This window comes from Phocoena phocoena, chromosome 16 (genome assembly GCF_963924675.1).
Source record: "Phocoena phocoena chromosome 16, mPhoPho1.1, whole genome shotgun sequence".
NCBI lineage: Eukaryota > Metazoa > Chordata > Mammalia > Artiodactyla > Phocoenidae > Phocoena > Phocoena phocoena.
Window position 1 is genome coordinate 19,675,013 of NC_089234.1, and position 24,357 is coordinate 19,699,369.

Sequence of the window (24,357 nt, forward strand, 5' to 3'; positions counted from 1 at the left end):
TTGAGAGTCTGCCTGCCGATGCAGCGGACACGGGTTTGTGCCCCGGTCGGGGAAGATCCCACGTGCCGCGGAGCGGCTGAGCCCGTGAGCCATGGCCGCTGAGCCTGCGCGTCCGGAGCCTGTGCTCTGCAACGGGAGAGGCCACAACAGTGAGGCCTGCGTACCGCAAAAAACAAAAACAAAACCAAAACAAAACAGAAAAGAAACATCTTAATTACCACACAACATATTTTAAAGGGCTTAATACAGCCAAACATCCAGTTGCAGTGGGAGCCTCGCCCCTCCCTCTCCCCCTCTTCCTCTCAGCACCGAGGCCCGGTAGATAATATTTGGAATACATTTTTAGTTGTCTGAAGAGCCTCAAATGACCTTTATTTCAGCTGAAACAATTGAAGCCAACATTTCCAAAATAGAAATCAGGTAGGAAGTAATGTTTAACCTTAACTTGTTAGTCCAGTAAACACCTTTGGAAGAGTAGGCCTGTGCCTGCCAGCAAGTTGTCTGTATCTCCATGTTGTCTCATAAAACCGAGGAGGTCATCTACTCTGAAGTCAAAGTCTACCGAACCAGTCCCCACTGAAATCCAGCCCCTAGAGCATTACTCACCAGGAAAGGGCTGAGCTATAGAGTGCAGCCACGACTTCCTCCAGAGCCCCTGCTCAGTAAGAATCTTCAGAAGCTATTGCTTTTGGAAAAAACAATTAGTTTAGATCCTGCTCATGAAGGAAAGTGCTCTTACGTTAAGGAAGGACACATGCTAGTCTGGCAAATCGTTGAAAGGCGTCTAGCAGCACTGCAGCTCCAGGTCCAGGCTGGGACTGTCACTACCACTTTTTTTTTCAACCCAGGAAATATCATTTAAGTCAAGGGGACCAGTGGGAAATCCACAGAACAGTCTACCTCTTCTAACCAAACCACTTCCTCATTTCCATCCCCATCAGTTAGGATATTACTGCTTTGGGAAATCCAAGTTTTTTCTCGAAAAATCTCAAGTCTAAATATCAACCTGATAGGACATTCTTTGGTCTAAGAAGTCCAATAATTAACACAACAGATTGGTCCTTCCATAGGGCTCACATACTTACTGGCCTTTCGAGGGACAGTCTAATATAAGTAGACAAATAATGAGGAAAAATCTTGTCTATAAGAATTTGTGTTACAAATTATTTCAAAAGCATATTAAAAAATTTAGAATAATTTCTTAGAAATTTATTATTTGCGTGTGTGTGTGTGTGTGTGTGTGTGTGTGTGTGTGAAAGCAAGTTTATTTAGAGAGATACACATTCCACAAGCAGAATGCAGTCCATCTCAGAAGGCAAGAGACTGAATGATTTCTTAGAAATTTGATATTCTTCAGTGAACATCTAAATTGGATTAATAAAATCAATGCTATTAATTTTAAGGTATAGAGTTTAGTGAGGAATAGTATTTTGTCTAGTGACAGGAGTTACCTGGGACTGAAAATAAGGAATTTTTTTTTTTTTTTTACTATTATAAGCAAGGTCAATGCTGGCCTGCGAATGACAAAACCTAAAGTAGTTTGTGTAGGAGTAAAACAAAAGCTAGCTTAATCAATAACCTTCACCATTGCTTCAATATCAAGACTTAACCAACCAGAAATTATATAGGCCTTAAAAATAATTGTTGACTGGAGACATATCCATCTATCTGCTACCTAAGACATATAACATTTTGCTATGGAAGGAATATCTAAAGGTATCAGTTTATCATTTAAGGTATAAATGGCATTTAAAATATTACAGGCTGTAGTGCTAAAGAAAAGATCATCTTGAGGGGAAACATAGAAGACTGTAACAGAGCATCTGACAGACTTGAAATTTTAGGAAAAACAATTATTGATAAATAATATACAGGCTCCATTCTACAATGTTTCTCTTAACTATTCCCATAATAAAGTTTTAAACATTAATTTGCAGGGAATTTTAGATAACTGTGTATCTGTTCCTAGGTTACGATCCAATGGGCTTCCAAGAGAGACTGTAGCATAGCAGACAAGTGTGAGACGCAGACTTGAAGACCTTTGCTTGAATCCTGGCTAAGCCATCTCTGAACTGTGTGTCAGGCAAGCACAACTTCTCTGGAGGACTGATTCTTCCTAAGTCAGAGCAAGATAACTAGGCTGTGAGCACGAATGAAGTAATTTGGTATGTATAAACTCTCCTCAACCTTATTCTGCATCTAGTAATGCATAATCAGAAAAAAGTTGCAAATCCAAGCTCATAGATATTTTGAAGGAATTTCCCTCAATTAACTAAAACTAAATATAGACCCAGGATTGCCCCCTAATGGTCATCTCTTAGAAATGAAATCTCTTTGAAAACTACTGAATTTGCAAATAGTTTTTTCTATCCAGATTTCTCCCAAAGTCTTGCTTATCCTTGTTCTGATCTCCAGCATGTACACTAGATTTTTCTCCAAGAAAGGTCATCTCCAAGTATGTTCATCTGAATAAAATTGTAAGTAGGTACAGTATACTTCTTATCTTTAAAACTGCTTCTTGGGGGTCTTCCCTGGTGGCGCAGTGGTTGAGAGTCCGCCTGCCGATGCAGGGGACGCGGGTTCGTGCCCCAGTCCGGGAAGATCCCACATGCCGCAGAGCGGCTGGGCCCGTGAGCCATGGCCGCTGAGCCTGCACGTCTGGAGCCTGTGCTCTACAACGGGAGAGGCCACAGCCACAACAGTGAGAGGCCCGCGTACCGCAAAAAAAAACAAAACACAAAAAACTGCTTCTGTAACTAGATTAAGCAGGCTTTTCAGGTTTTTAAAATAACTTTCCTTAGAATGTCTCTCCTTGCCCCCAACATTGGAAATTAAAAAAAAAGCAAAAGAGCGTCTACCCAAGCCTTTTTTGCATCTTAAGCAAAAGTATAGATATCTTATCTTCTGGGTATTATGGTGAAGGTTCAAGAGCTGGTTCTTTATCCTAAAGGATGATGTTACCGCAGGTTGTTCCCACTTTCCAGATATTCATCAATTTCTTCATTCTTGGGGTAATTTGTTAAAAAAAAGTCTTCCAAATCAAAAGTTAATGTTTTATCCCAAATCTATATCCCACCTTATATCAAAACATGAATTCACCATGGCTGGACTTATAGTCCACATTAAGTAAACTGCCTCTCCCCCCAGAAAACGTACACTGGAGGCACATAGGGTCTGGCACTAGCAATTTTAGAAATCTGAATCTCTGAGTGAAATACTAGCACCCCCTTTTAGTTTTCTGCAAGCCTTAGTCTCTAGCTACAAAATGAGGATAATATCATCTACTTTCTTAAGATGTTGGGAAGGCCAAATGAGGTAATACATGAAAAGCATTTAGCATAATCTTTGATAAACGGAAGGTATCAAAAAATGACAGATATTATCAGTTATCTCCCCCCAAAATGTCAGTTATTGTAGCAGGCATTATATTACCACTCACAGGCACGAAAACTCCTCTGAGGAGTTATATTCTACCGTGGTTTCTTTCTGAGACCACACCTCAACAATTTTCAATGTGTTCTCCAGAGGCACTGAGTCCCTGCTGGTGGTATTGGTATTGGTGAAATGGGACCTGCTGAGACAACTAGGTTGAGAACAGTCTAGAGAGGAGAATGATAAGCAACAAAGTCTTCCAAGTTCTGGGTATTTCACAACAAACATGGTGGTGCCTAGCAATTAAGAAAAGGGAAGTTAAGTTCAAGGACTAGAAACATAACAGGATTGTTAGGTCTATTACACCCTCTAGTGGCCACAAAGAAGATTGTTCTTTTTAAAATCCTAGTTTGGTCAAGATTGCAACTTTGATGTATATACTTCATCCTGGAGTTTAAAAAATAACCCACTTGCCTTTATGTGTTTTCTGCCTGTGTCAAAAAAGAAAAAATGCTGATGTTAAGAAAAACCAATGCTGTCACAATTTGATCCATTTGGTTCTCTTTATTCCCTGCTGAATGAAAATACTAATCAATAGAGGAAAAGACACAGGCAACATTACCTTTCATGCTATATGGACTCTCAAGTGAGAACTGAAGATAATTGCCTTTGTTGCTTTATGAAAGGGAATTTTGAAATGAGCATCTTTCTAAAACAGCAGTTTTTCACCAAAGGATTATTTACAAGCCAAGGTAATACTTAAATATGTCCAAGACTATGAATCTATCCTCTGCCCAAACCCTTCATTTTTATAACGGGTAATTATAGTAAAAACTTCAATTAACCAGAACCCTCAATTAACATGATTTCCCCTCTTGCACTCTATTTTTAGGACAAAGTTGTGGAAAAAAATCACAAGAAATCACTCATGTGAGGGATTTGGTTTGAAAATCTTCTAGGACAGATTATGCTATGTTTAAGTAGAAGAAAAATCTTGAATAAAATTACACTCACCCCATGATAACCAATACACAGGAAATACATACATAGCTGAACAAGAGCTAGAAGGGAGTGAAATATTTTGTGGAATGTTAATGTGGTGGAACTGTAACCTTTCTATTCTCTCTACTATCTTCTTTATTGTTACATTGTTACAGAAATAAAAATCAAAGAGAAGTAATCTATAAACTCAACACATATTCTACAACATTTTCTATTCTACATCCATAGATTCTGAGACTGAGAATCAGAATCCTAAGTCCTTCAAAGACCTCTAGATGTCAGAGAAATAGTTAAGGTTGCCATAGCCTATCAAGAAACAAAAGTGGGTAACCTGGGGAATATTTCCTCCAAAATGCGCTGAAACAAGAAGGGTTTTATATAGTTGATTTTCAACTAATTTGAAAATAAATGTATTAGGACATTCCTTATTCAGAAGTGTCAGTCTTACTCAAAGTCTCACCGCAGTACAAAACTCAACAGTCCACAAAGTAATTCAGGATAAGTAACCACCCTTGAACTGAAAGCTCTTGATACCAAGTCCATCTATTTAAAATACTGTTTATTTGTGATTTTACATTAATTAGCATTACATCTAAGAGCAATATCAGATAACATTTATACACTTTCCACATGACACAGAGGTTCACTGGCTCATTCTTTATGCCAAAGCAAGTAAATAGAGGCATTAGCAAAAGGTGCAAATAGTTCACTGTTGCATTTAAAAAATATTTATGCACATTGCATTCATTTTATATATATTTTTAAAAAGTTATGGAAAAGCATAGTTCACAGGTTACTGTTTCTACATACGTTGTAATACAACATAAATGATGTAGAACATAAAAGAATCCTCAAATACAGAATTAAGCAACTGAAAGTTTCCACTAAGATTAAAACACTGATTCCAGTAGTTAGTGAGATCTAGAATGAACTTTCCAGGCTCCGTTTCAACTTTGCATCATCATACACTCACAGTCAAACAGAACCAGCCCCAGAGCACACTATCATCAGTGTAATTTTTTTTACACGCCAACTCACCCTTCAGAGATACTTTGGATTATTTTTACCCACTGACTATTTTGGATCATTGATTTTACATTGATTTGTGACATGACTTGGGTGAAAGGGAAATAAAACTATATTAAGCCTAGGTTTAAATTTGTATTTACATTAGAAAGAAAGTTAACTGAAAAGATAAGAAAAATTGGTAAAAATTAAGAAGTGGTAGTTTTCTCACGGTGGGGGTGGGATTAGACCCACTGATTTCTTCTTGTGCTGCCTTCTGAAGATACGCAAGCTAAAAGGAGGATCTGACCCTTTTTAAAACCCAAATATCAACTAAGAAATAGAATGATTTTGGCAGAGAAGCAGAATTTTAGAAATTTGGGACAGGCGTCAAATAAATGACACTTCAAATCCTATCATGTCTATGAATCATTATCGAACTAGAATTCTTCTTCTCATGACACCTCTCTTGTTCCCTTCATTTTTCACTTTCTCTCTCATTCTTTTCCTTTCCGTTTGGTTACCTTATGAGGGCTTCTTCATTCATTAGTGATACTAAGAGAAAAATACATTATAAGGTTCAAATATGAATCCTGTTATGCCTTTAAATGCTCTAATCCCCTTTTGATACCAAGTCCCTGGATTCTTTAATTATATTTAAGTATACTTAGTACCAAGCAGCCTCAAATGTGCTCTACTGTTAAATGATTGGCTAATATGCTCAGACACTTTTATACTGAATGGCATACAAACATCTCAACATACAAAAATCGTTTTTGCCAGAGTTAAACTAAATAACCCATGTTATGTGTATAAAATCCCCTTTGTTGAAAAATAAGGGGCTTTCTAAACTAATAAAAAAGGAATTTTTCAAAAATTATAGTTTACTAAAATGATGTTTTTTTTTGCAAACAAAGTTACTTCAGGTGAGGAAATTTTTATACTATGAATAAAATTCCAAATGAATCTTTTCTTAAATTTAAAAAAACAATTATGTGCCAGTGTATACTAATGCTATAGATTCTTATCTTAGAAGCTTTTAAAGCATTCTGTTAATGCCCATTTTAACAATGGGAACCCAAAAGGGACAGTCAATAATAACGATAAAAAACTATAATCTGCTTACCAAGTGAAGCAGGTTTTGAGAAACAAAAATTCTCTCGCTTGTTCACTGGTAATTTGTTTCCAACAGATATTATGTAGAAGGCCTGAAGTAATTCAGACAGATATCTGTTTGTGGTGATTATCATAATACTTCATGAGGGCAGAGCTAATCAAAACTAGCAATTGTTTAAAAATTCAAAACCTTTTTTGGACATACAAAATGAGAGATGAATTTGAAAGTGTTTTTCATAATATGTTTTTCTTTTAGTAAAACCTCTTTCCAGTTCTTAAAGTCCAGTTTGCTACATACCCCCAATCTGATCTACCACTGCATATTAATGATCAACTTAAATGTGGTTTTCAAATGTGCAACGTCACATTGTAATAATAATAATTGCAAAAAGACTTTATTTAGGCTTCAACTTTCTCCTTTTTTTTGTTCTTTTTCAGAAAAGAAGGAGTGCGGAATTTCTTCTTTTTCTTGGATGGTGATTTTGAAGGTGAGCCTTCAGGTGACAGGACTTCTTCAGTTTTTTCTGGAGACTTAATGGTAATCTCGATGTTTTCTATGGTGGTGCTTGTAGTTAACCTGCTCACTCGCTCAGCAAGCTCGTCTTCAACACCATGCACGTCATCCTTGCCATTCACTATCAGGACAGGCATGTCCATGGAGATGAAGCTCTTGGAAAACAGCTCATGGTTTTCTACAAAAGGGGAGGATTTTTAAATTTTATATAGTCAACATCCTTGCTTTATTTTACAAAACTGAAGTGTTCAAGCAATGTACTTTAATTCCAGTAAAGATAGATCATTATTTTAATAGACTATGGGCCTATTAACATAAAGCTAATGCTCTTAAGTGGTATAAAGAGGACAAAGTTGTTAGACCAAAGAATGAAGGCTGGATAAGTCCAGTTGGATGACTTGACAGTTTCATTGTAAAGCAAGTCAGTATAAATGAGGAAGACAACATACATATATTTTTCTTTAATTTTGGGGTCACTGGGCAATCAAAATTGAAAAAGATTTCATGCTTCTGTTTGGAAGACATACGACAAACCAAATTTAATTTCACAAATTCTTAAGAACTATAGGTTGCCAATATCCAGATTAAGGTAAGTCAATAGATATGTTGAACAAAAGTAGCACCCCATTTAATAAAAAGTATTAAATTATTGGGAGCTTTAAGTAAAATCCATGGTAAACTTACTGTATCAGGTGTTCAATTTCTTTATATGAAGACAAATGACAGAGGGACAGACTCTAAAGATTAAGTCGGTGAAGGCTATGGGAAATTACATTGAATACCTTCTAATTTTTCAGGGATATTTTGCGGTGACTGAGTTTGAGACTGAATTTGTGAAACAGATGAAGCGTCATCTGAGAGTAATTCCTGCTCAGCATCTGTTGGATAAGAGTTTAGTTAAAAGCCATGCAAAACAAAGAAGCATAAGATTTCAGGGAGGTTAGTGCATACATCAAATACCTGCATACCCAGGGATGATAAACTCTTCAGCAATGAGCTGAGCATGCTAACAGTTATCCCACATATCGATAACTATGCAGTAAGAGGAGGTTAATGTGTTAACATTTCTGGCTGCTACTGGTAATTTTATACACATGCTTTAAGGAAGCATGGCTACTGGAAGCCCAGGCAAATAATATGTATGCATTTAACTTTTGCTAGAGTGTTAGAAAATCAAAACACATTGAGCAGCCAAATGAAAAGAAATATGAAAGCTTCACCAATGATGCTACATTAATGAGGCAGAATGCCTCACTGAATTTTTGATCAATATCCAATTAGTGATTCCTGTCAGCAATATTAGTGAGCTAATTCAGGTCGTAATGAATGTGGAAGAAACTATAAAGTTATATATAAAAGGTGATGGTTCTATTGTGCAATATTTGTTACCTGGCATCTTTAGGCTTTCAAAAAATAAGAGATTAAAGAGGGACATTTTACAAAATACAAAATCAGAGAAAGTTTCCAACCTTATGTTAGAATAAACAAGTTGAATAGTATCACCTAACATTTAGTGTAATTACATTAATGAGTCAGGTTGACTTGCTTTTGTGACAAAGACACGAACACACTTTTAAAAACTGTTCCCTGGATGATCCAGATGTCATTAGTTCTTTCTACATGATATCTAACTGGGACAAAGATTCTTTAACTATTGGTTCTGTTTTGCATAAAAATTTCAACTGTATGTTGAAGACGCTCTAAAGCAGAGGCTCTTACCCTCTTTTGGGGGTTACAGACTTCTTGCCCTCCACCTTGCACCCTTGCCTTCCTCAAATCTGTGTTGCACAAAATTAAGCATATATTTTTCAGATGACTCATGGACTGTCTAAAGCTTATCCAAAGACCCAAGATTGAGAACCCTTGCTATAAAGAATCTCTTATTCTTGAGAAAAAGGGAGCTAATATTCAATTGGCATTTTCATGAACAATTCTTAGATACAACCCTTGCTTAGGGTTCTGAAGTCAGATAAAAGCGACCTCACTAGAGTGCCCATGTACTTAAGGAAAGTCACATAAAAATTCTAGCAGTTTGTTTTATATTTTGATTTTGACATTAAATATTGACATCTTGAGACATCCAGTAACAATAGAGATTCTATAAAGCATTAAAGCCACATACTTGTTAATCTATAATTATGTCAAAGTAGAAAGTTTTTTTTAAAAAAGCCACATATTCTGAATGTTTAAATCTATTAATATATCTACATTTACTCTAGCTAGTGAGTCTTTACTCATCCGGGGATTTCACTTTACTATAGAAGACTTTTTGCTAGCAATCCGATTGCTTTCTGAGGAAAACAGTCTTCTCTACATGTTAACATAGATGGTGTGTGGTAGCTATTTGCATTTCAGTCCTACTTATTACTCAAGTAAGGACCAGGAGAGAGGATATGGAACAACTGATTGTAAAAGGAACATTAAAAAAAAAAAACCCTGACTGCCCTCTATCATCCAACTCAAGAGGCTCTGTTATATCCTGGGCTTTATCTCAAAATGAACTGACCTTCCAGTCCTTGCTGTTTACGTTCAATTGCCTTCTTATACTCTTCAAGTTCTCCTTCTGTGAGATGACTGAAGGGGTTGGGAGGAGCTGGTGGGGCATGATCGTCATCTTCAAACTGCATGGTCTTGCAAAGAAAAGCACTGACTTGTTACCAAGAGCTTTACTTATATCTATATATTTATTTATATATATTTACATATATACACAATTTCACACACACACTTAAATGTATATATGATGTTTGTGACACCCCACCTCACAACAATCATAAGAAATGATAAAGTAACATGCTTTGTTTAAAATATTCATATCAGATTAATGCTTTTAGACTACTGATCCAATAGGCTAAAATTGCCAGTGATGGTTCCTCAATAAGCCTGCATAGGTCAATTTTAATAACTCTGAAAAAAAAAACTAAGCCAAGTTCTAGAAAGCTTCATATAACTAAGAAATATCTTAAAAAAAAAGACTTTGAAAAAAGTCTTAGAAAAATGAAACTGTACCAAAAGAACTTTAAATTTGCTACGAAAATAAACTTGTACCTATTTGCTCTAGAAAAGAAATTAATGAGACTTACAGCTAAACCTGGCAGATTGAACCCATGCATTTAAAAAAATTCCTCCCCAAACCCCACTAAAATGGTAGTAAAAGAACAACAACAAAAAAGTATTAGCTTTTAAAGACAAAAGAATGGAAGATGAGACAACAGAGGATGAGAAGTCATAACACATTGTTGGAAGATGGAAAGCAGGTGGAAGAATGGGTGGAAGAGCTGAGAAAGTTGGAGCCTTAGCCTTGCAAAGGAGAAACCTGCTCATTTGCCCTGTGGAGGCCTGGTAAGGCTCAGGTATCACAGAAGGTGCTGTGAAGAAAAGCTGAAAAGTGGGGACAAGTTAGAAGTGTAAATAAGGAACATATAGATTCTCAGGTCCCCTTTCCTGTTCCACACAGCTGAGCATTTACCGCTCTCTCATCTCTGCAGAAGATCAGAGGCTTATTCTTCAGAACAACTGATTAGGGGACACAAAACATAGCTGAGGGTTCCCAGGATGATGGTGGGAGACTGGCAAGAGACTAGAGAATTCTCTGGATAAATTAAATGACCCCAGATAAAACAACTACAGATACTAACATCTGGGCATTCCTGAAAGAATCAACCTGGTCCACATCCAGTCACCCTACAGTGGAGCTCGCCAGTTCCCAAGCTCTGCACACATCTGAAGCTTCTGACTGGCTTTCAGTGTCTCATTCTTAAATACAGACAGACTACCACGGATTTCCAGACACTTGAGGAAAGTTTCCAACATGGAGGAAACCAGAATTAAAAAGAAAAAGGGAACTCAGAAGAAACAGACAATAAAGGCAGCCAAAGAAAATTTAAAATTGATTCCCTTACAGCAATAAGAGAAAATACTGTATCCAGAAAGACCAGGATGTTATTTAAAAAGAAAAAAAAAAAAAAAAAAAGGAACATTCAGGGAATAAGAAGTCTTAAAAAGTAAAAAAAAAAAAAAATCAAAATAGAAAATTAAATAGAAGGCTTAGAAAATAAAGTCAAGCAAATCTCCCAGAAAGTAGGATTAAAAGACAAAGAGATATAAAATAGGAAAGAAAAAAATCAGAGGCTTAGTCAAAGAAATCCAACTAACAGTATATATATCCTGACAGAAAAAGAAATTGAAGGGAAAAGGACTACTTACCGGAGAAATACTTTAGAAAATTCCCAGGACGTGACTTTGCAGATTAAAAAGGGTTACTACATGCTAAAAGTGGAGACTAAATAGAAATTACTACAAAGCACACCATCATAAAATTTCAGAATAGCAGGAATGTAGAAAAGGTCTTTAAAAAAAAAGCCTACACAAAGGTACATGAATCACAATACTGTCCTACTTCTTTTTTTTTTTTTTTTTTTTTTTTTTTTTTTTTTTTTTTTTGCAGTACGCGGGCCTCTCACTGTTGTGGCCTCTCCCGTTGCGGAGAACAGGCCCTGGACGCCAGGCTCAGCGGCCATGGCTCACGGGCCCAGCTGCTCCGCAGCATGTGGGATCTTCCCGGACCGGGGCACGAACCTGTGTCCCCTGCATCGGCAGGCGGACTTTCAACCACTGCGCCACCAGGGAAGCCCTGTCCTACTTCTTAACAATGATGTGGAGCTAGGGGATAATACGGTGATGCTTTTCATTTTATTTGTAAACTAGAATTCTGTATCCATTACATGCACATTTGAAGGTAGAATACAGGTTTTCAGACTGTTACCTCCTATGTATCCTTTCCGAGAAAGCTATTAGAGGATGCGCTCAATGATAAAGGAGTAAGAAAGGAGTCTCCTTTCTTCAGTAGGAGACATACGCTGCAGGAAACAGGACTACGTATTGAGAAGCACAGGGATCCTCAGGATGGGCCTGTACATCTGGCCTGAAGAGCACCTAGTCCAGATCTGGACCAGAAGGACAATGACAAAGGGCTAGAACTGAGAGATTACCTGTTACTTCTGACCCTATGGAAAATAATATTAAGAAAAGTTCGGGAAGAACTAAGCCCCATGTATCTTAAGTACTAAGCCAATGAAAAAAGGAGGCAACTTTTTCTCCAAGGGGAGAAAAGTTGTATAAGAAAGGAAATGTCATCATGGAATACGACCTGGCTCAGCAGTAAGCGTTTAAAAATATAAACACTGAAAGCTGACTAGACAAAACATTGTGGTACAACCTTACTGGGAGAATGAAAAAGGGAAGAGCCTTGTGTAAACAGGCTAGATCCTCACAGTCCATAAAAGAAGTCACTACTGTCTCTCATTAATTCTAAGATGCACTTTTCTCCCACATTTTCTGATCCTGAAATTGGCATTCATCTTATAATTAGGTTTTTTTCTCTTTTAGTGATACATAAAATAATGGTACTTCTCATAGTTGATGAAATAGTTGATGAAATAGATTTGATGAAATAAAGTTGACATCTAAAACTGATAAACCAAGAAAAAGCAGGATAAAGATGCTCTTTGGAAACAAAGGTATATGCTAGAATAAAGTCCATGCCCCTAGAAATTGGGAATTGAAGGTGACATTTTAAGTCTTGTGGATTCTTTGACTTTTTAACTTGTGTTTGTATTAACTTTAGTAAAAACAGATATTCATATTTAAAAAGCAAATAAATTAATGTGAAAACAAAGATCATATTGCTTTATGGACTTACAGAAGGAGGCTTATCCACAACAATTCCAGCAAGCAACTGAGATTGTGGTCCTGCTGTTTTCAAGTCATATCGATTTTGTTCTCGAATCTGAATTGAAACACAGTAACAAGTTCTTGGGGGCAACTCTGCAGGTGACCTTTGGCTTACTATTTGACCACCCCAGGGTAAGAGCCTCTTTAATTCCCACCTCCACAAAGCCCTCTTTTACCATCATAACAACTCACATTAATCTCCACTCTTCTTGATGTGTGATTTCCTATTGCCTTACATTATCAGAGGACTACATTTTTCACTAATACAGCAGAAATATGTCTAATACTTCTTCCCCGTATAGCCCGCTCACCAGAAACTAGAACAGAGCTGGAGTTACTCAATACAAGCTAAAATTATACAGAATTCAATTTCAAATTCTTCTGTATTTAAACCTCTAAGCGTAGCATTAATCAGATTCAGTCACCAGTGATTTAAACATAAAACAGCATAAAAAGGCCTCCTCTAGTCATAGAAGATCGACCATGTCTTACCTTATTTCTCTTTTCTAGTACCTCATTCGGGTTTGTGTTTAAAGGAACAAACTGATTTGGATCTTCAATTTTGATAGGTGTTCCACTACTAACTTTTGAAGAGTCCTCTGCTTTCATCCACTAAAGAATCAAAAATTTTCTAGAATGAAGCTTTGTGTTAAGGAAATATGGTAGGTTCTTGACAACTGTTTATTGACTCCAGTGGGTGGGTGCATACACTGCTAATATGTTAAAGAATTTCACTGAGTAGTTTTTAGTGGTCAATTAGTGTATCTCCCATACTAGTTAGAATCAGCATTCACTTAAAGAACAAACAAATGTCATTACTATTCACATGAATATTAAATTATGCCTATTTAAATTTTTTCCTTTTGGCATTTTAAATATGTTGGTGAAAATATTTCAAGCATATAGAGCTTGATCTCACGTTAACTCACATTCAGAGTTGATACCTGCATTCAAGTTTTAAGTGATGATGGCTAAGAAGTCATCAAAAAGGACTCAAGAAATCTCTTAAGATTTAGTTTTCCAGATTTCATTTTTATTTTTGGCTGGCAGAATGGGCCAAGCCCCTGACCAGCATTTTACAAAGGGGATAAGCTTGTAGTAATCTATAGTATAATGGCACCACAGGGGTGGAAGAGCCTTAAATAATTCTTCTCATTTACCCATTATATCCCTTAAAGAAAGCTAATATTCATCAAGATTAATGATGACTGGCCATTAGTTTCTGTCAAAAAGATTAATTCTGGGAAACTTATGTTCTTTTACTAGGAGATAAGAAATCAATATAGACTAGGGGAAAAAAAAAACTTTGATGCCTAGGTATTTCCATATTGAATACTACTGATTTATACGATAGGATGAACCAATTTTGAGTATCTATAGAATATTTAGTGATAAACACTCCAAAATTAAACCAAATCTGAGACAAAATGCTGAAAAATTTAAGATAACCTGTTTCTTTATCTACAAGATCTTGCCTATGTGCAGTAATTCACAAAATCTGGCACCGTTAGGTGTTGATAACTTTTCTAGTTCTGATTCACAAGTACAATATAAACTACAAAGCAGTATCATGCAATGGGTAACACTGGGCTCCAGAGTCAGACTGCCTGCATTCAAACCCTGATTCTACCATTCACAAATGATTAATTAATCCCTCTGTGCCTCCGTTTTCTCATCTATAAAATGGAGGAGGAAAACAGCATCCTTTCCATATTAGGAGAAGTAAATGAGATAATTCATGTACGGCACTTAGAACAAAGTGCCTTGCACAAAGGTTACCTGAGAAGTTATAGTGATGTTATTGTTAATGTTATATTCTACTTCCCCAATATTTCAACATAGACCATTCAATTCATCAGTAAACTAGGCAAAATATTTAGTAAAGGCAAACCACGTAAAGTAGGGGCATACTGTGATTTTGGTCCTGGGACTGGTCTCCCCATTCCGAGACTCCTCAGGCACATTCACTTTCATGTAGGTATTTGGTGAGTTCAGCCATCTTGTTTTTTCACGCTGCTGCCTCTGTGCCATGTATTTGAGAGGAGAGAGTGGCACTGTATCATCTTCAAAGGAAAAGGCAGTCACAGTTGCTGGGATCTCCACATCACTCTTGTGCCTAGGCTTTTCTCGAATGAGAGGATGCCTGTAAGCATAGCCTGTTCTATGCCCCTAGGGGAGGGAAAAACCACATTTGAAGCTATCAAACTTGTACCAAGCACAGCATTTAGAGTCTAATTCTTTAAACAAATGATTCAATAAGACCCTTTTACCGAAAAACAAATAAAGGGAAGATCCTTCCAAACTCCATATAACCTCCACATAACACTGGAGTTGAAAATTAAGCAAATTTCAAGATCTGGTTAAAACTGATTTCGGCTGACAAAGCAATTTCCACTCACACAACTGTTCCTGACAAAGGTAATTTCAAAACTGCTCACCAGAAACATGTTCCTAGATAAAAACTGGTTTTCTGGAGGCCAAATCTCAGTGCTCATTTAAGTATTTTTTCCTGGGTCTGAAGGCAATCTGCCTTCTGACTCTTAGTGCAAGAGGCTAATAACTAAGATAAGACGACAGTTGCATGTTTCACTGATTCTTAAAATACACTGAATTCCTTCCTAGGGTCACACTCTGGAGTAAGGAGCATGTTCCAAAACCAAAGGGAGATGGAAACATCTGCTCTTGAATCTGGAAACATGAAATCAAGGTTATGTTCAATTTTTCACCTACCAAATTGTCCAGAGTCCTCATCAGCCCTTCAAACTCAATCTCGCCAACCTTCCATTTTTGATGGGCACCCATATTCACTCCTCCTCCTCCAGATGCTGCCACAGCGTGAGTGGAAGCTTTATACTTCTGAAGATCCAGTACAAGCAGATTGTCTACTCCACCTGCCCCTGCTAATGCCCGCACCTGTAATCAATGGCAAAATATAGAGGCACAGGACTGTAAAGACTAGAATGAGTAATTTCACTTTTAAAGAGGCATAAGGTTGATTCAGCAAATATCTGTAACACTTTCCGCCGGGCTGCCAACAAAGAAATACACTTGTGAAAGCAGGCAGCTGAAGTATCTTTCCCATCTATCTATACCTTCCAGGACTCTGACCCTCCCTGATGGAAAACACATTTAGAGCCATACCTTTTAATATATTTCAAGAAACTGAATTCTCTTGCCAAATTTTAAAGTTCTTTCCTTGCAGTTTTCCCATGGCAATCCAGTTAATACTTTTGTTGACAGTTATAATTTTAAAGGAATATAAACACTATACTGTGAATTTAAGAATATTTAGGCAGAAGTCAGCTCATTATCTCAATATAATTAAGCTTTTCATAGCCTCATGTGAGAAGAAGAGCGACCATTAAAGCAAAAAAGAAAAAAAAAAAAGGTGGTTGTTAAGACAAGTTGGTAGAAAAAGTTTTTTCCCCCTTTTTTACGGCCTTTCCAATAAATTCAGATTATTACCATTTGCTTCAAGAGAATCTGCTTGATTTTTCTTAAAGGGGGAAATTAGGGCCATTAAATGCATTCAGCTTCTCTGGGGAAAAAGTGGTTAATAAGTAATCCATTATATTAATGAGGCTGAGGCTATGGCATCACTGGAAACTGCATGAGTTCATAAAACTTCTGGCACTGCTCTTACACTTTTTATGAAAGTGTCCACAACACAGCTGGTCTATTTTGATAACTGTTAGTCACCTTTCTCAATTAGCGCCATATCACTAGAGGGTGAAAATGGAGAAATGTGCAATTATACCATCTTAAAAAGTAGGATTATGAGGAAAATGATGCTTATGAAGCACTTAGATTTGGTGTGTGTGTCTGTATATGAATTTTAATTTTCTTTCCTCCTGTTTTCAATTCAAGAGATACCTCAGTTGACCCTTTTTTACTCAAATGAAGCAGAACTTCTCTTAAAAGACAAAACAAAACAAGAAGCCACCAACTGATAGAACTCTGGAAATAAGTAAACACAATACCCAACATAACAAAGCAAAAAAAAAAAAAAAAAGATGGGGGTAAACAATTTTTCTTACCTGAATCTCACAGGCTATCTGCACATTAAAAATGTAATGAAAAGCCTCCTCAATTGTTTCTCCAAGTGCTACCACACCATGATTTCTGAGTACCAGCACCTAAAATAGAATCCCAGAGCAATCACTTTAAATAACTGGCATAGCTCACATCAACAGTAACAGCGACAAAAATAGCTCCTTAGATAGAAACTCTACTACATACCTTACAACTTGGCCCCAGAACTTTCTGCAGTTGAATTCTCTCCTCCTGTTCATCAAGTGACCCTTGGTAGTCATAATAGGCGACATCTCCCAGGATCAGGGACTCTTGAGAAATTGGAAGGATCCCACACTTCATGGAGGATACCTATTAGGTTGGGTTCATGCCAAGATAACACACTTAGTTACTAACTACACCTTTGTAGGAACTGGATTCTTCAGTCAGCTCAGGGAGCGCTGGCCTATTCACTGTGTTCACCATTCCAGCCCACCTCCCACTTTAGTTCTTCACTTCTTCAAGAGAAAAAAAAAGACCTTTTGGGGATACTATTCAATTTACATGCTGTGCCAGATATTAGGAAAGAAGGCTTGCTCTAAAGAACTCAATGACCCCATTATTAAACTGATGAGTTCAAAAATGCAAATGCTATCTCTCCAGTTGTTTCCTAGAACAAGAGCATTTACTCCAAAGGGACTTTTGCTTTCTGGATATGCAGAGGATTAATACTTTGAAAATAACTTCAAATGGTGGGGTCTGAAAGAATGAAGATTATAAAGTATCATATAAGGAAAGCCATGAAAAAATACACTTCCCAGGGTCATTGTTGATTTTGGCCCTTCAGTGACTTACAGCTGCCGTTGCAAGGGTATGGATGTGTATCACACACTTAACATCAGGACGTGTTGAATAGATTGCGGCATGGGGACTGAAGCCTGTGTGGTCAATTTTCAAATTAGTACTTCCCTGATCAACCACTTCTCCTATTATATTGACTTTCACCTGGAAAAATCAGAAAGACACAGTTAACTGGCACACATGCATCAAAGTTTCCTGTGTTTCATGAGCTAAACCAGGGGGTGGCAAACTTTTTGTCAAAAGCCAGAGAGCAAATATTTTAGATTTTGTGGGCCTCTGCTGCAACTACTCAACTCTGCCACTGTAGTATAAAAGCAGCCACAAACTACTGTAAAAGAATGGGTGTGACTTTGTTCCCATAAAATTTTATTTACAAAAACAGGTAGTCTGCAACAAAACTTAGCATTTAGCAAGAAGCACAGTTTCCAAGAAACTGAATAACTTAAGCTCTTCACTGAAGGTCTGGGTAAGTCTGGCATTTACTGAACTGGCTGGAAAATGTTCATTTGCTAATTAACACTATAGTACCAGAACCAACGTAATTCCTACTCTTCTAGAGGCCAATGACAGTGGCTCGGGGTACAATCATGGAAAAATAAAATGCTAGAATGTCAGACCCTATACTCACACCAACTGAACTTTGTTTAAATCTAGCTATAAAATATACAGACTTTGTGGGGTTTTTTGTTTGTTTTTTGAAAAAACAAATTACAGAGTACAGGGTGAAAAAAATCAAGATTCTCTTCAAAACATAAATAGGTTAACTGATTAGACCAATTCATTTACAAGGCTCTTCAACTACCGTTTTTCTTGAATGCTAAAGTTTTTCTTAAAAATCAACATTAGCTTTCCAAATTCTTCCCTGTTCACTAGTAAATGTTCTTCCATCCATACCTTTTCTTGTTCTGTCCTGTATTAAAAGCTAAAATCTGTCAGAAAAGTACAAGGAAGCACAGAAAAAGTAACATAGGAATGAAAATTGTACCAAATTGGAGGCTGTGGCTTCAGAAAAAGACAGGCCTCTGGGAATTATTATTATGTGGTCTTGCTCCTTACTTATTCTTACCTGGGAGAAAGAAAAAAAAAAACCAAAACAATACAGATTTACTATGAGGTGTTCATATTTTGCAGTGTAAACATGACTAGGAATATATTTACAATGAATAACTGTAAGATATCTGGGGGGAAAAACAAAGCAGAAATTAAAGCTGTGCAGCATGAAACTTTCCTTGAAAAGTTTTCTTCCCTCAAGCCCTCAAATACTTGCTAAAAAATTCTGACATTAGTTTCTCATTTACTGGACTTACCTAAAAGTGTTATTTTGGGGGTTCTAAGGTTATTTAGGGTCAGCTACATGCAGGAGAAACGAATGCCAGTATTGTTCAACCCAATACAATATGGAAATTAAGGGGAAATGGGCAAAGGAAAGAGAATAGATTCTCTTCCTAGGAACGAATTAAGGTGGAAATGGAAGGGGAAACCAAGGAATAGCTGGAGGAAGGGATGAAAAGTTGTAGGAAGACTGCACCTCACATCTGTGCCATTTTCATCACACAATATTTTCATACTTTTTGCTTCCAAATATTGTCTTGTGTCCAAGTGGGGCAACATGAAAACAAGATGATGATGAATGGGAAAAATATATTAAAAAGATAAAGATGAGAGAGGAAACTTCCCTGGCCCCCTCTATTTTCCCTGCCCCAAGTGCTTTTTAAAGCATTTTTTAATATCACTGACTCTCAGATATAATTAACACAGAGAGAGGAAATTCTGCCAGGAGGATTTCTTCCTGGATAGGTTCTGCGACTGGTCTGAATTAAGGAAACGACACAGATAACAAATGGAGAAGAACGTTGGGGTAACTGCAGCCTCTCCCTTAAACATAAGGTTTATATCAGGATGAGGTTGTGGTCCAGCGTGCTAGGTTCAGAGAATACCAGACTTCTGAGTAAAGGTGAGGAGCGTACAGTTGCCTTTAAGTTGGGATTTTAAAAAAAGGAACTGAAAGACGAAGGACTCACTGAAATATATGTATTTGCCAGGTGGGCCCATCCAAACAAATCTGCAAGTCTGTATAGGCTGGCAAGTTTACAACGAGTAAGCTTTTCTCCCTTCATGTACGAGGACGTATCTGTCCCAGGAAGGTCATTGATGGGTGTGACCATGCCGAGACCTAAAAGAGGAAAAATTGTGGAGAAAGAACCAGGTCAAATAATTCCTTACCTGAAAATTAGTTGCCAGGAAGCAGCCTGAGTTCGAGAGTGTCCCAGCCTGTAAATGATGATCTGAAACCTATCAGCCCACACAATGTTGCATTAGCTTATCTTGCTTCAGAGAAGTACACTGAGAGTAAAAATACGTATCAGCTATCGCCTTGCTGTTTCATCTAGTACTTGTTCGAGAGTGATGTTAGGGAGTCAGGCTCACACCACTGGGGAAAAATGGTCACAGGATCCCAATGGTAAAAGCGTGATTAACACTGAGGTTATTGCTAATTTTATGATGAAAAGATCTCAACAGAAAGCTATTGTACCTAATACCTCTTTTGACTTTTATTCAAACAAAAAATATTTAAGAATGCAGTCAAACAGCAGTCTGGTTTCTGCCCTCACCAAGCAACAAAAACGAGTCTTAATCTCTAATGACCCAATTGCTGAATTCAACTTTCACTCAGTCTTCATTCTCCTGGACACCATTTCCCACCTCTTTCCTAGACTTCTTTTCCAGGCCTGTGTGGTACTATCGTGGACCTCTTATGCCTTAGCCCTTATGGACTCTTGTTAGGATGCATGGCACACGACAGATAATCAATGTTATAGAAAAAGTGAAGAAAACTAGCTCAACATTTTAACTTTCCTGTTGATTCTGATAGAATGTTTCTCCCAAGCTGGAAGAGTGCGTGATTTTGGCACTCATCATTCTTCTCACCATCCATCTGCCACCCCCACCATCACCACATTCAAACCTGTTGCTAAGTCTTCTCTCCTCTTCCTTGGCTATGCCTTTCTCACTGATCTCTTCCTTCTTTTACCCGCAACCACTACTTTAGTTCAAGCACTTATAATTCACTTTGGGACTCTTTCAAAGATTCTTTAACCAGTATGCATGTCCCAACATACTGATCCACTTAGGAGTTCTACCCTCATCTTGCACGTTCCCACCATCATGTCTCTTTTCATACCATTCCTCTATTTGGGAAGTATTTGAATTCGTTGAACTCCTGTTTGTAAATCTTTAACCAAAAAGAAATAAAAGGAAGTAACAAAGGAAGAAAGAGAAGGAAAAGAAAAGTCCCTGATGGTCTGGGACTCTGTGTACCTGCCCTGGTACAGCAGTGAGTTCTCTGCACGTCTCTCTGAGATGTAAAGTGCTTGGACTCAACGCCTTATGATTCTTGGTATCCTTAGTGTTCAGTCCACCGAATTGGTGCTCTCACTAAAGAACTGTTGAATGAATAAAATGTCCTAAACCCTTTTACACCAAGCTCTAACTGCTCCATCCTTTAAAGTCTGGTTAGTTGAGGCCTCTCTTCTTCCACAAAGTTCTCTCAGTCCACTTCAGCCAATAATCAATTCCAACTCTGAGTTCATAGCTAGATGACTTAGAAAAGGTCATTAGACAATTTCTTACCAGCTGCTTTGTAATTTTTTCCTCTACAGTTACCTTGCAGTTTTTTTTTTTTTTCTTTTTGCGGTACGCGGGCCTCTCACTGTTGCGGCCTCTCCTGTTGCAGAGCACAGGCTCCGGACGCACAGGCTCAGCGGCCATGGCTCACAGGCCCAGCCGCTCCGCGGCAGGTGGGATCCTCCCGGACCAGGGCACGAACCCATGTCCCCTGCATCGGCAGGCGGACTCTCAACCACTGCGCCACCAGGGAAGCCCTACCTTGCAGTTTTAATCTTTTGTGCATTCACTGTATGTCTCCTCAATTCAAATATGCATTTATCTGGGGCAGGGACCACATTTTATAACTATTTTGTAATCCTCACAAAGTGTAATAAATGTCTGGTTGGTATGAAAAAGTAAGAGATCCTAACACTATGTTACTCTAACTATTAGATGTTATAAACTTAAGGACTGAACCAGATCAGAATATGCTGCTAGAAACGTGCAGTGTACAAATTAGAGATGAAATGACTGTCTTTTAAACTTTACGAAACTGACGTACTGAGGGGAGGTGAAGTAAAGCCCGAGAAAGAATTGGCCATGATGTAATCTGCAATCTGTTGTAATGCTAGTAATCCAGTTGGATTGTGGCCTTTCTTCATCTGTTCTTGAATAAGGCATTCCAGGTCTTCCCGAAAGGCCTGTAATACACAAAAATAATCACTGAGCACATGCCTCTCGCTTGGAGCAGAACGACCCAAACATAACTTGCTCTGATGTAATCAGTCTTCTTCCCCCATCCCTCTCTTTTTTTTTTTTTTTTTTTTTTATGCGTTACGCGGGCCTCTCACTGTTGTGGCCTCTCCCGTTGCGGAGGACAGGCTCCGGACGCGCAGGCTCAGCGGCCATGGCTCACGGGCCCAGCCGCTCCGCGGCATGTGGGATCTTCCCAGACCGGGGCACGAACCCGTGTCCCCTGCATCGGCAGGCGGACTCTCAACCACTGCGCCACCAGGGAAGCCCCCCCCATCCCTCTCTTGAATAGCTTTCATGTACATTATTTTAAAACAAATATAAAACACAAAATAATAAAATTAAAACACTGGAAGAAGAAGCAAGAAGCTTGCTTTCAGGGGAGGGAAAATCATTAGGCATTCTTAATCTCAAAGCAAATGAGCTATACTACAACATCTATAATAGACAGGTATAGGTAAAAGCAACTTTGTTAATAATATGCAACTAGAGCACCAAGTACAGACTGATGTAAAAAGAGACCCATTCCTTGCCTAGCAGCTCATTATCTAGGTTAGGATAGAGTTCTTATCTGAATGAGGCATGACTCTGACTATAGCAACTCCCAGCAAAAGTTTTCACTAAGACATAGTAAATCATGGCTTCCATTTTACGATTTCCATGGCAATTCCGTAGCTCTATAAACTCTGCAAGCAAACTTATAAAAGCTGAGAGTTGATTACTCCCCTTATGCAACACTGTGCTAAAGAAAGAACTTTTCCCCCCAACTTCGGGTACTGTATGTTCCTGTCCTGGAGTGCTGCTCTTCTTTCTTTTCTTTTCTTTTTTTTTTTTTTTTTGCGGGGTGGGGGGTTATGTGTGGCAGAAGCAGTATTTATATAAATAAAAATACTGAACATTAAGAGAAAATTTTCTATTCCAGTAACCCCTGAGTTGCTAATGATTCATCATTTGAAACATCTCCCAATCCTTCACGTTAGTTGAAATAGCTCGTTTTGTATTTCTATCACACTCAACCAACACTTATTTTATTAAATTCATCATTTATTCTCTTGCTCATGTTTATATTCATTCATCTTAAACATGAAGGCTCTTGCAATATAAACCATCTAGACCTCAGTCTTCTGTTTGAGATTGGTTACATGTATAGCAGAATGCACTGCTGGAAATTAAGTTCAGTTTGTTCCCACCTCACCTAAGAGGGAGAAGGCAGAAAACTGCTTTGGAAACATTACCTCCAAGAGGGGTAGATATAAACACCATGGAGATAATTGGGAAATCCTCCTTAGAAGAGTGACTCTCCTTCAAGTCGCTGAGAATAGCCCTCCTCAGAAGGCTGGGAATAAGATCTCCTGGAGCAGTTGCTTAGATGTAGCTTTGCTTAGAGGATGGCTGAACACCTCTGAGGTTTTCAGAAGGAAGAACTTTTTAAAAAAATTTAAATAATGGCAGAGAAGCCCATGGTGAAAGTGGAAATGTGGTTGTGAGGCTATGAGGTGGTAGTACATATTAGAACCAGTACTGACTCATGCTTGTGTTGCTTTTAGAAAACTTTCTGCTCATACAGCAAATGGATGTTTGAATGATTAATTTTAAAAATACTAGCTGTGACTTTATTTGAATTCTGCGTTCATAGAGAAGTTTATACCAGTTAAACATGGTTTTTCTTTTACAAATTCAAGGCTTATTAAATATAAATCCTTAGCATAATTATAAAAAAATTCTAAACATCTAATTCCGTTGACTTTTATCTAGTTCATTTAAATACATGATTTAAACCGGAGAAACTATCGTATAAAATATTCTCTACAAAGACACATTATATCTATCAGAAAACTCCATTAGTACATTTCTAAGACCTTGTGAACATAAAATGGTTGTGAGCTGCATATAAGATGGATGGACGCATTCATACTGATGAGTAACATGAGTGCTTTACCATATTTAAGGCTGAAAGGAAAAGAATCTTCCAGATATACTCATTTATCTTTACATAAACTACAGAAAACTTCTAGATACCTGACAATGGGCCAAAATGCTCTTCTGAAACTTTATCTTCCCTTCAAAATCAAACTCTAAACTTTCCACAGTTCAAAGCAGCTATAACCAATATTCTGTGATTTAGTGTAAAAAAAAAAAATTTACACCTACTGTATGTATCACAGTAGCTCTGAGAAGTAGTGTCATGTAATTTATTTTATTGAATGCACCTTATGTTATTCCAGGAAGAATTTAAGGCAGATTCCATAGATTAACATGACACAAAAATAAATATAGGTAAGAAAAATCAAGCTAATGAGAAAATAGGCATATGAAGGTAAGATAGAGCCAGGAATGAGGTTAAGATACAAAGAGCATACTATAAAATTGTATCATTTGCTAGA

At 37.6% G+C, this 24,357-nt stretch overlaps 1 protein-coding gene across 4 annotated transcripts in view; it reads right to left on the reverse strand.

The window, feature by feature from the left end:
• Positions 1 to 6,277: 6,277 nt before the first annotated feature.
• Positions 6,278 to 24,357, reverse strand: part of ADD3 (adducin 3) — a 124,263-nt gene continuing 106,183 nt past the window's right edge. For 2 of the 4 annotated variants that reach the window (XM_065894207.1, XM_065894209.1), the window contains 13 exons: positions 21,783 to 21,921; positions 19,636 to 19,787; positions 18,600 to 18,680; positions 17,609 to 17,758; positions 16,982 to 17,125; positions 16,780 to 16,878; positions 15,473 to 15,655; positions 14,654 to 14,911; positions 13,235 to 13,354; positions 12,711 to 12,797; positions 9,516 to 9,639; positions 7,792 to 7,887; positions 6,895 to 7,187 (listed from right to left, as the gene is read on the reverse strand). In XM_065894207.1, the coding sequence (XP_065750279.1) occupies positions 6,895 to 7,187; positions 7,792 to 7,887; positions 9,516 to 9,639; positions 12,711 to 12,797; positions 13,235 to 13,354; positions 14,654 to 14,911; positions 15,473 to 15,655; positions 16,780 to 16,878; positions 16,982 to 17,125; positions 17,609 to 17,758; positions 18,600 to 18,680; positions 19,636 to 19,787; positions 21,783 to 21,921 (1,926 nt within the window). Of the gene's footprint in view, positions 7,188 to 7,791; positions 7,888 to 9,515; positions 9,640 to 12,710; positions 12,798 to 13,234; positions 13,355 to 14,653; positions 14,912 to 15,472; positions 15,656 to 16,779; positions 16,879 to 16,981; positions 17,126 to 17,608; positions 17,759 to 18,599; positions 18,681 to 19,635; positions 19,788 to 21,782; positions 21,922 to 24,357 lie in introns of all 4 variants that reach the window. The other 2 variants (XM_065894210.1, XM_065894211.1) reach the window with 2 other exon arrangements.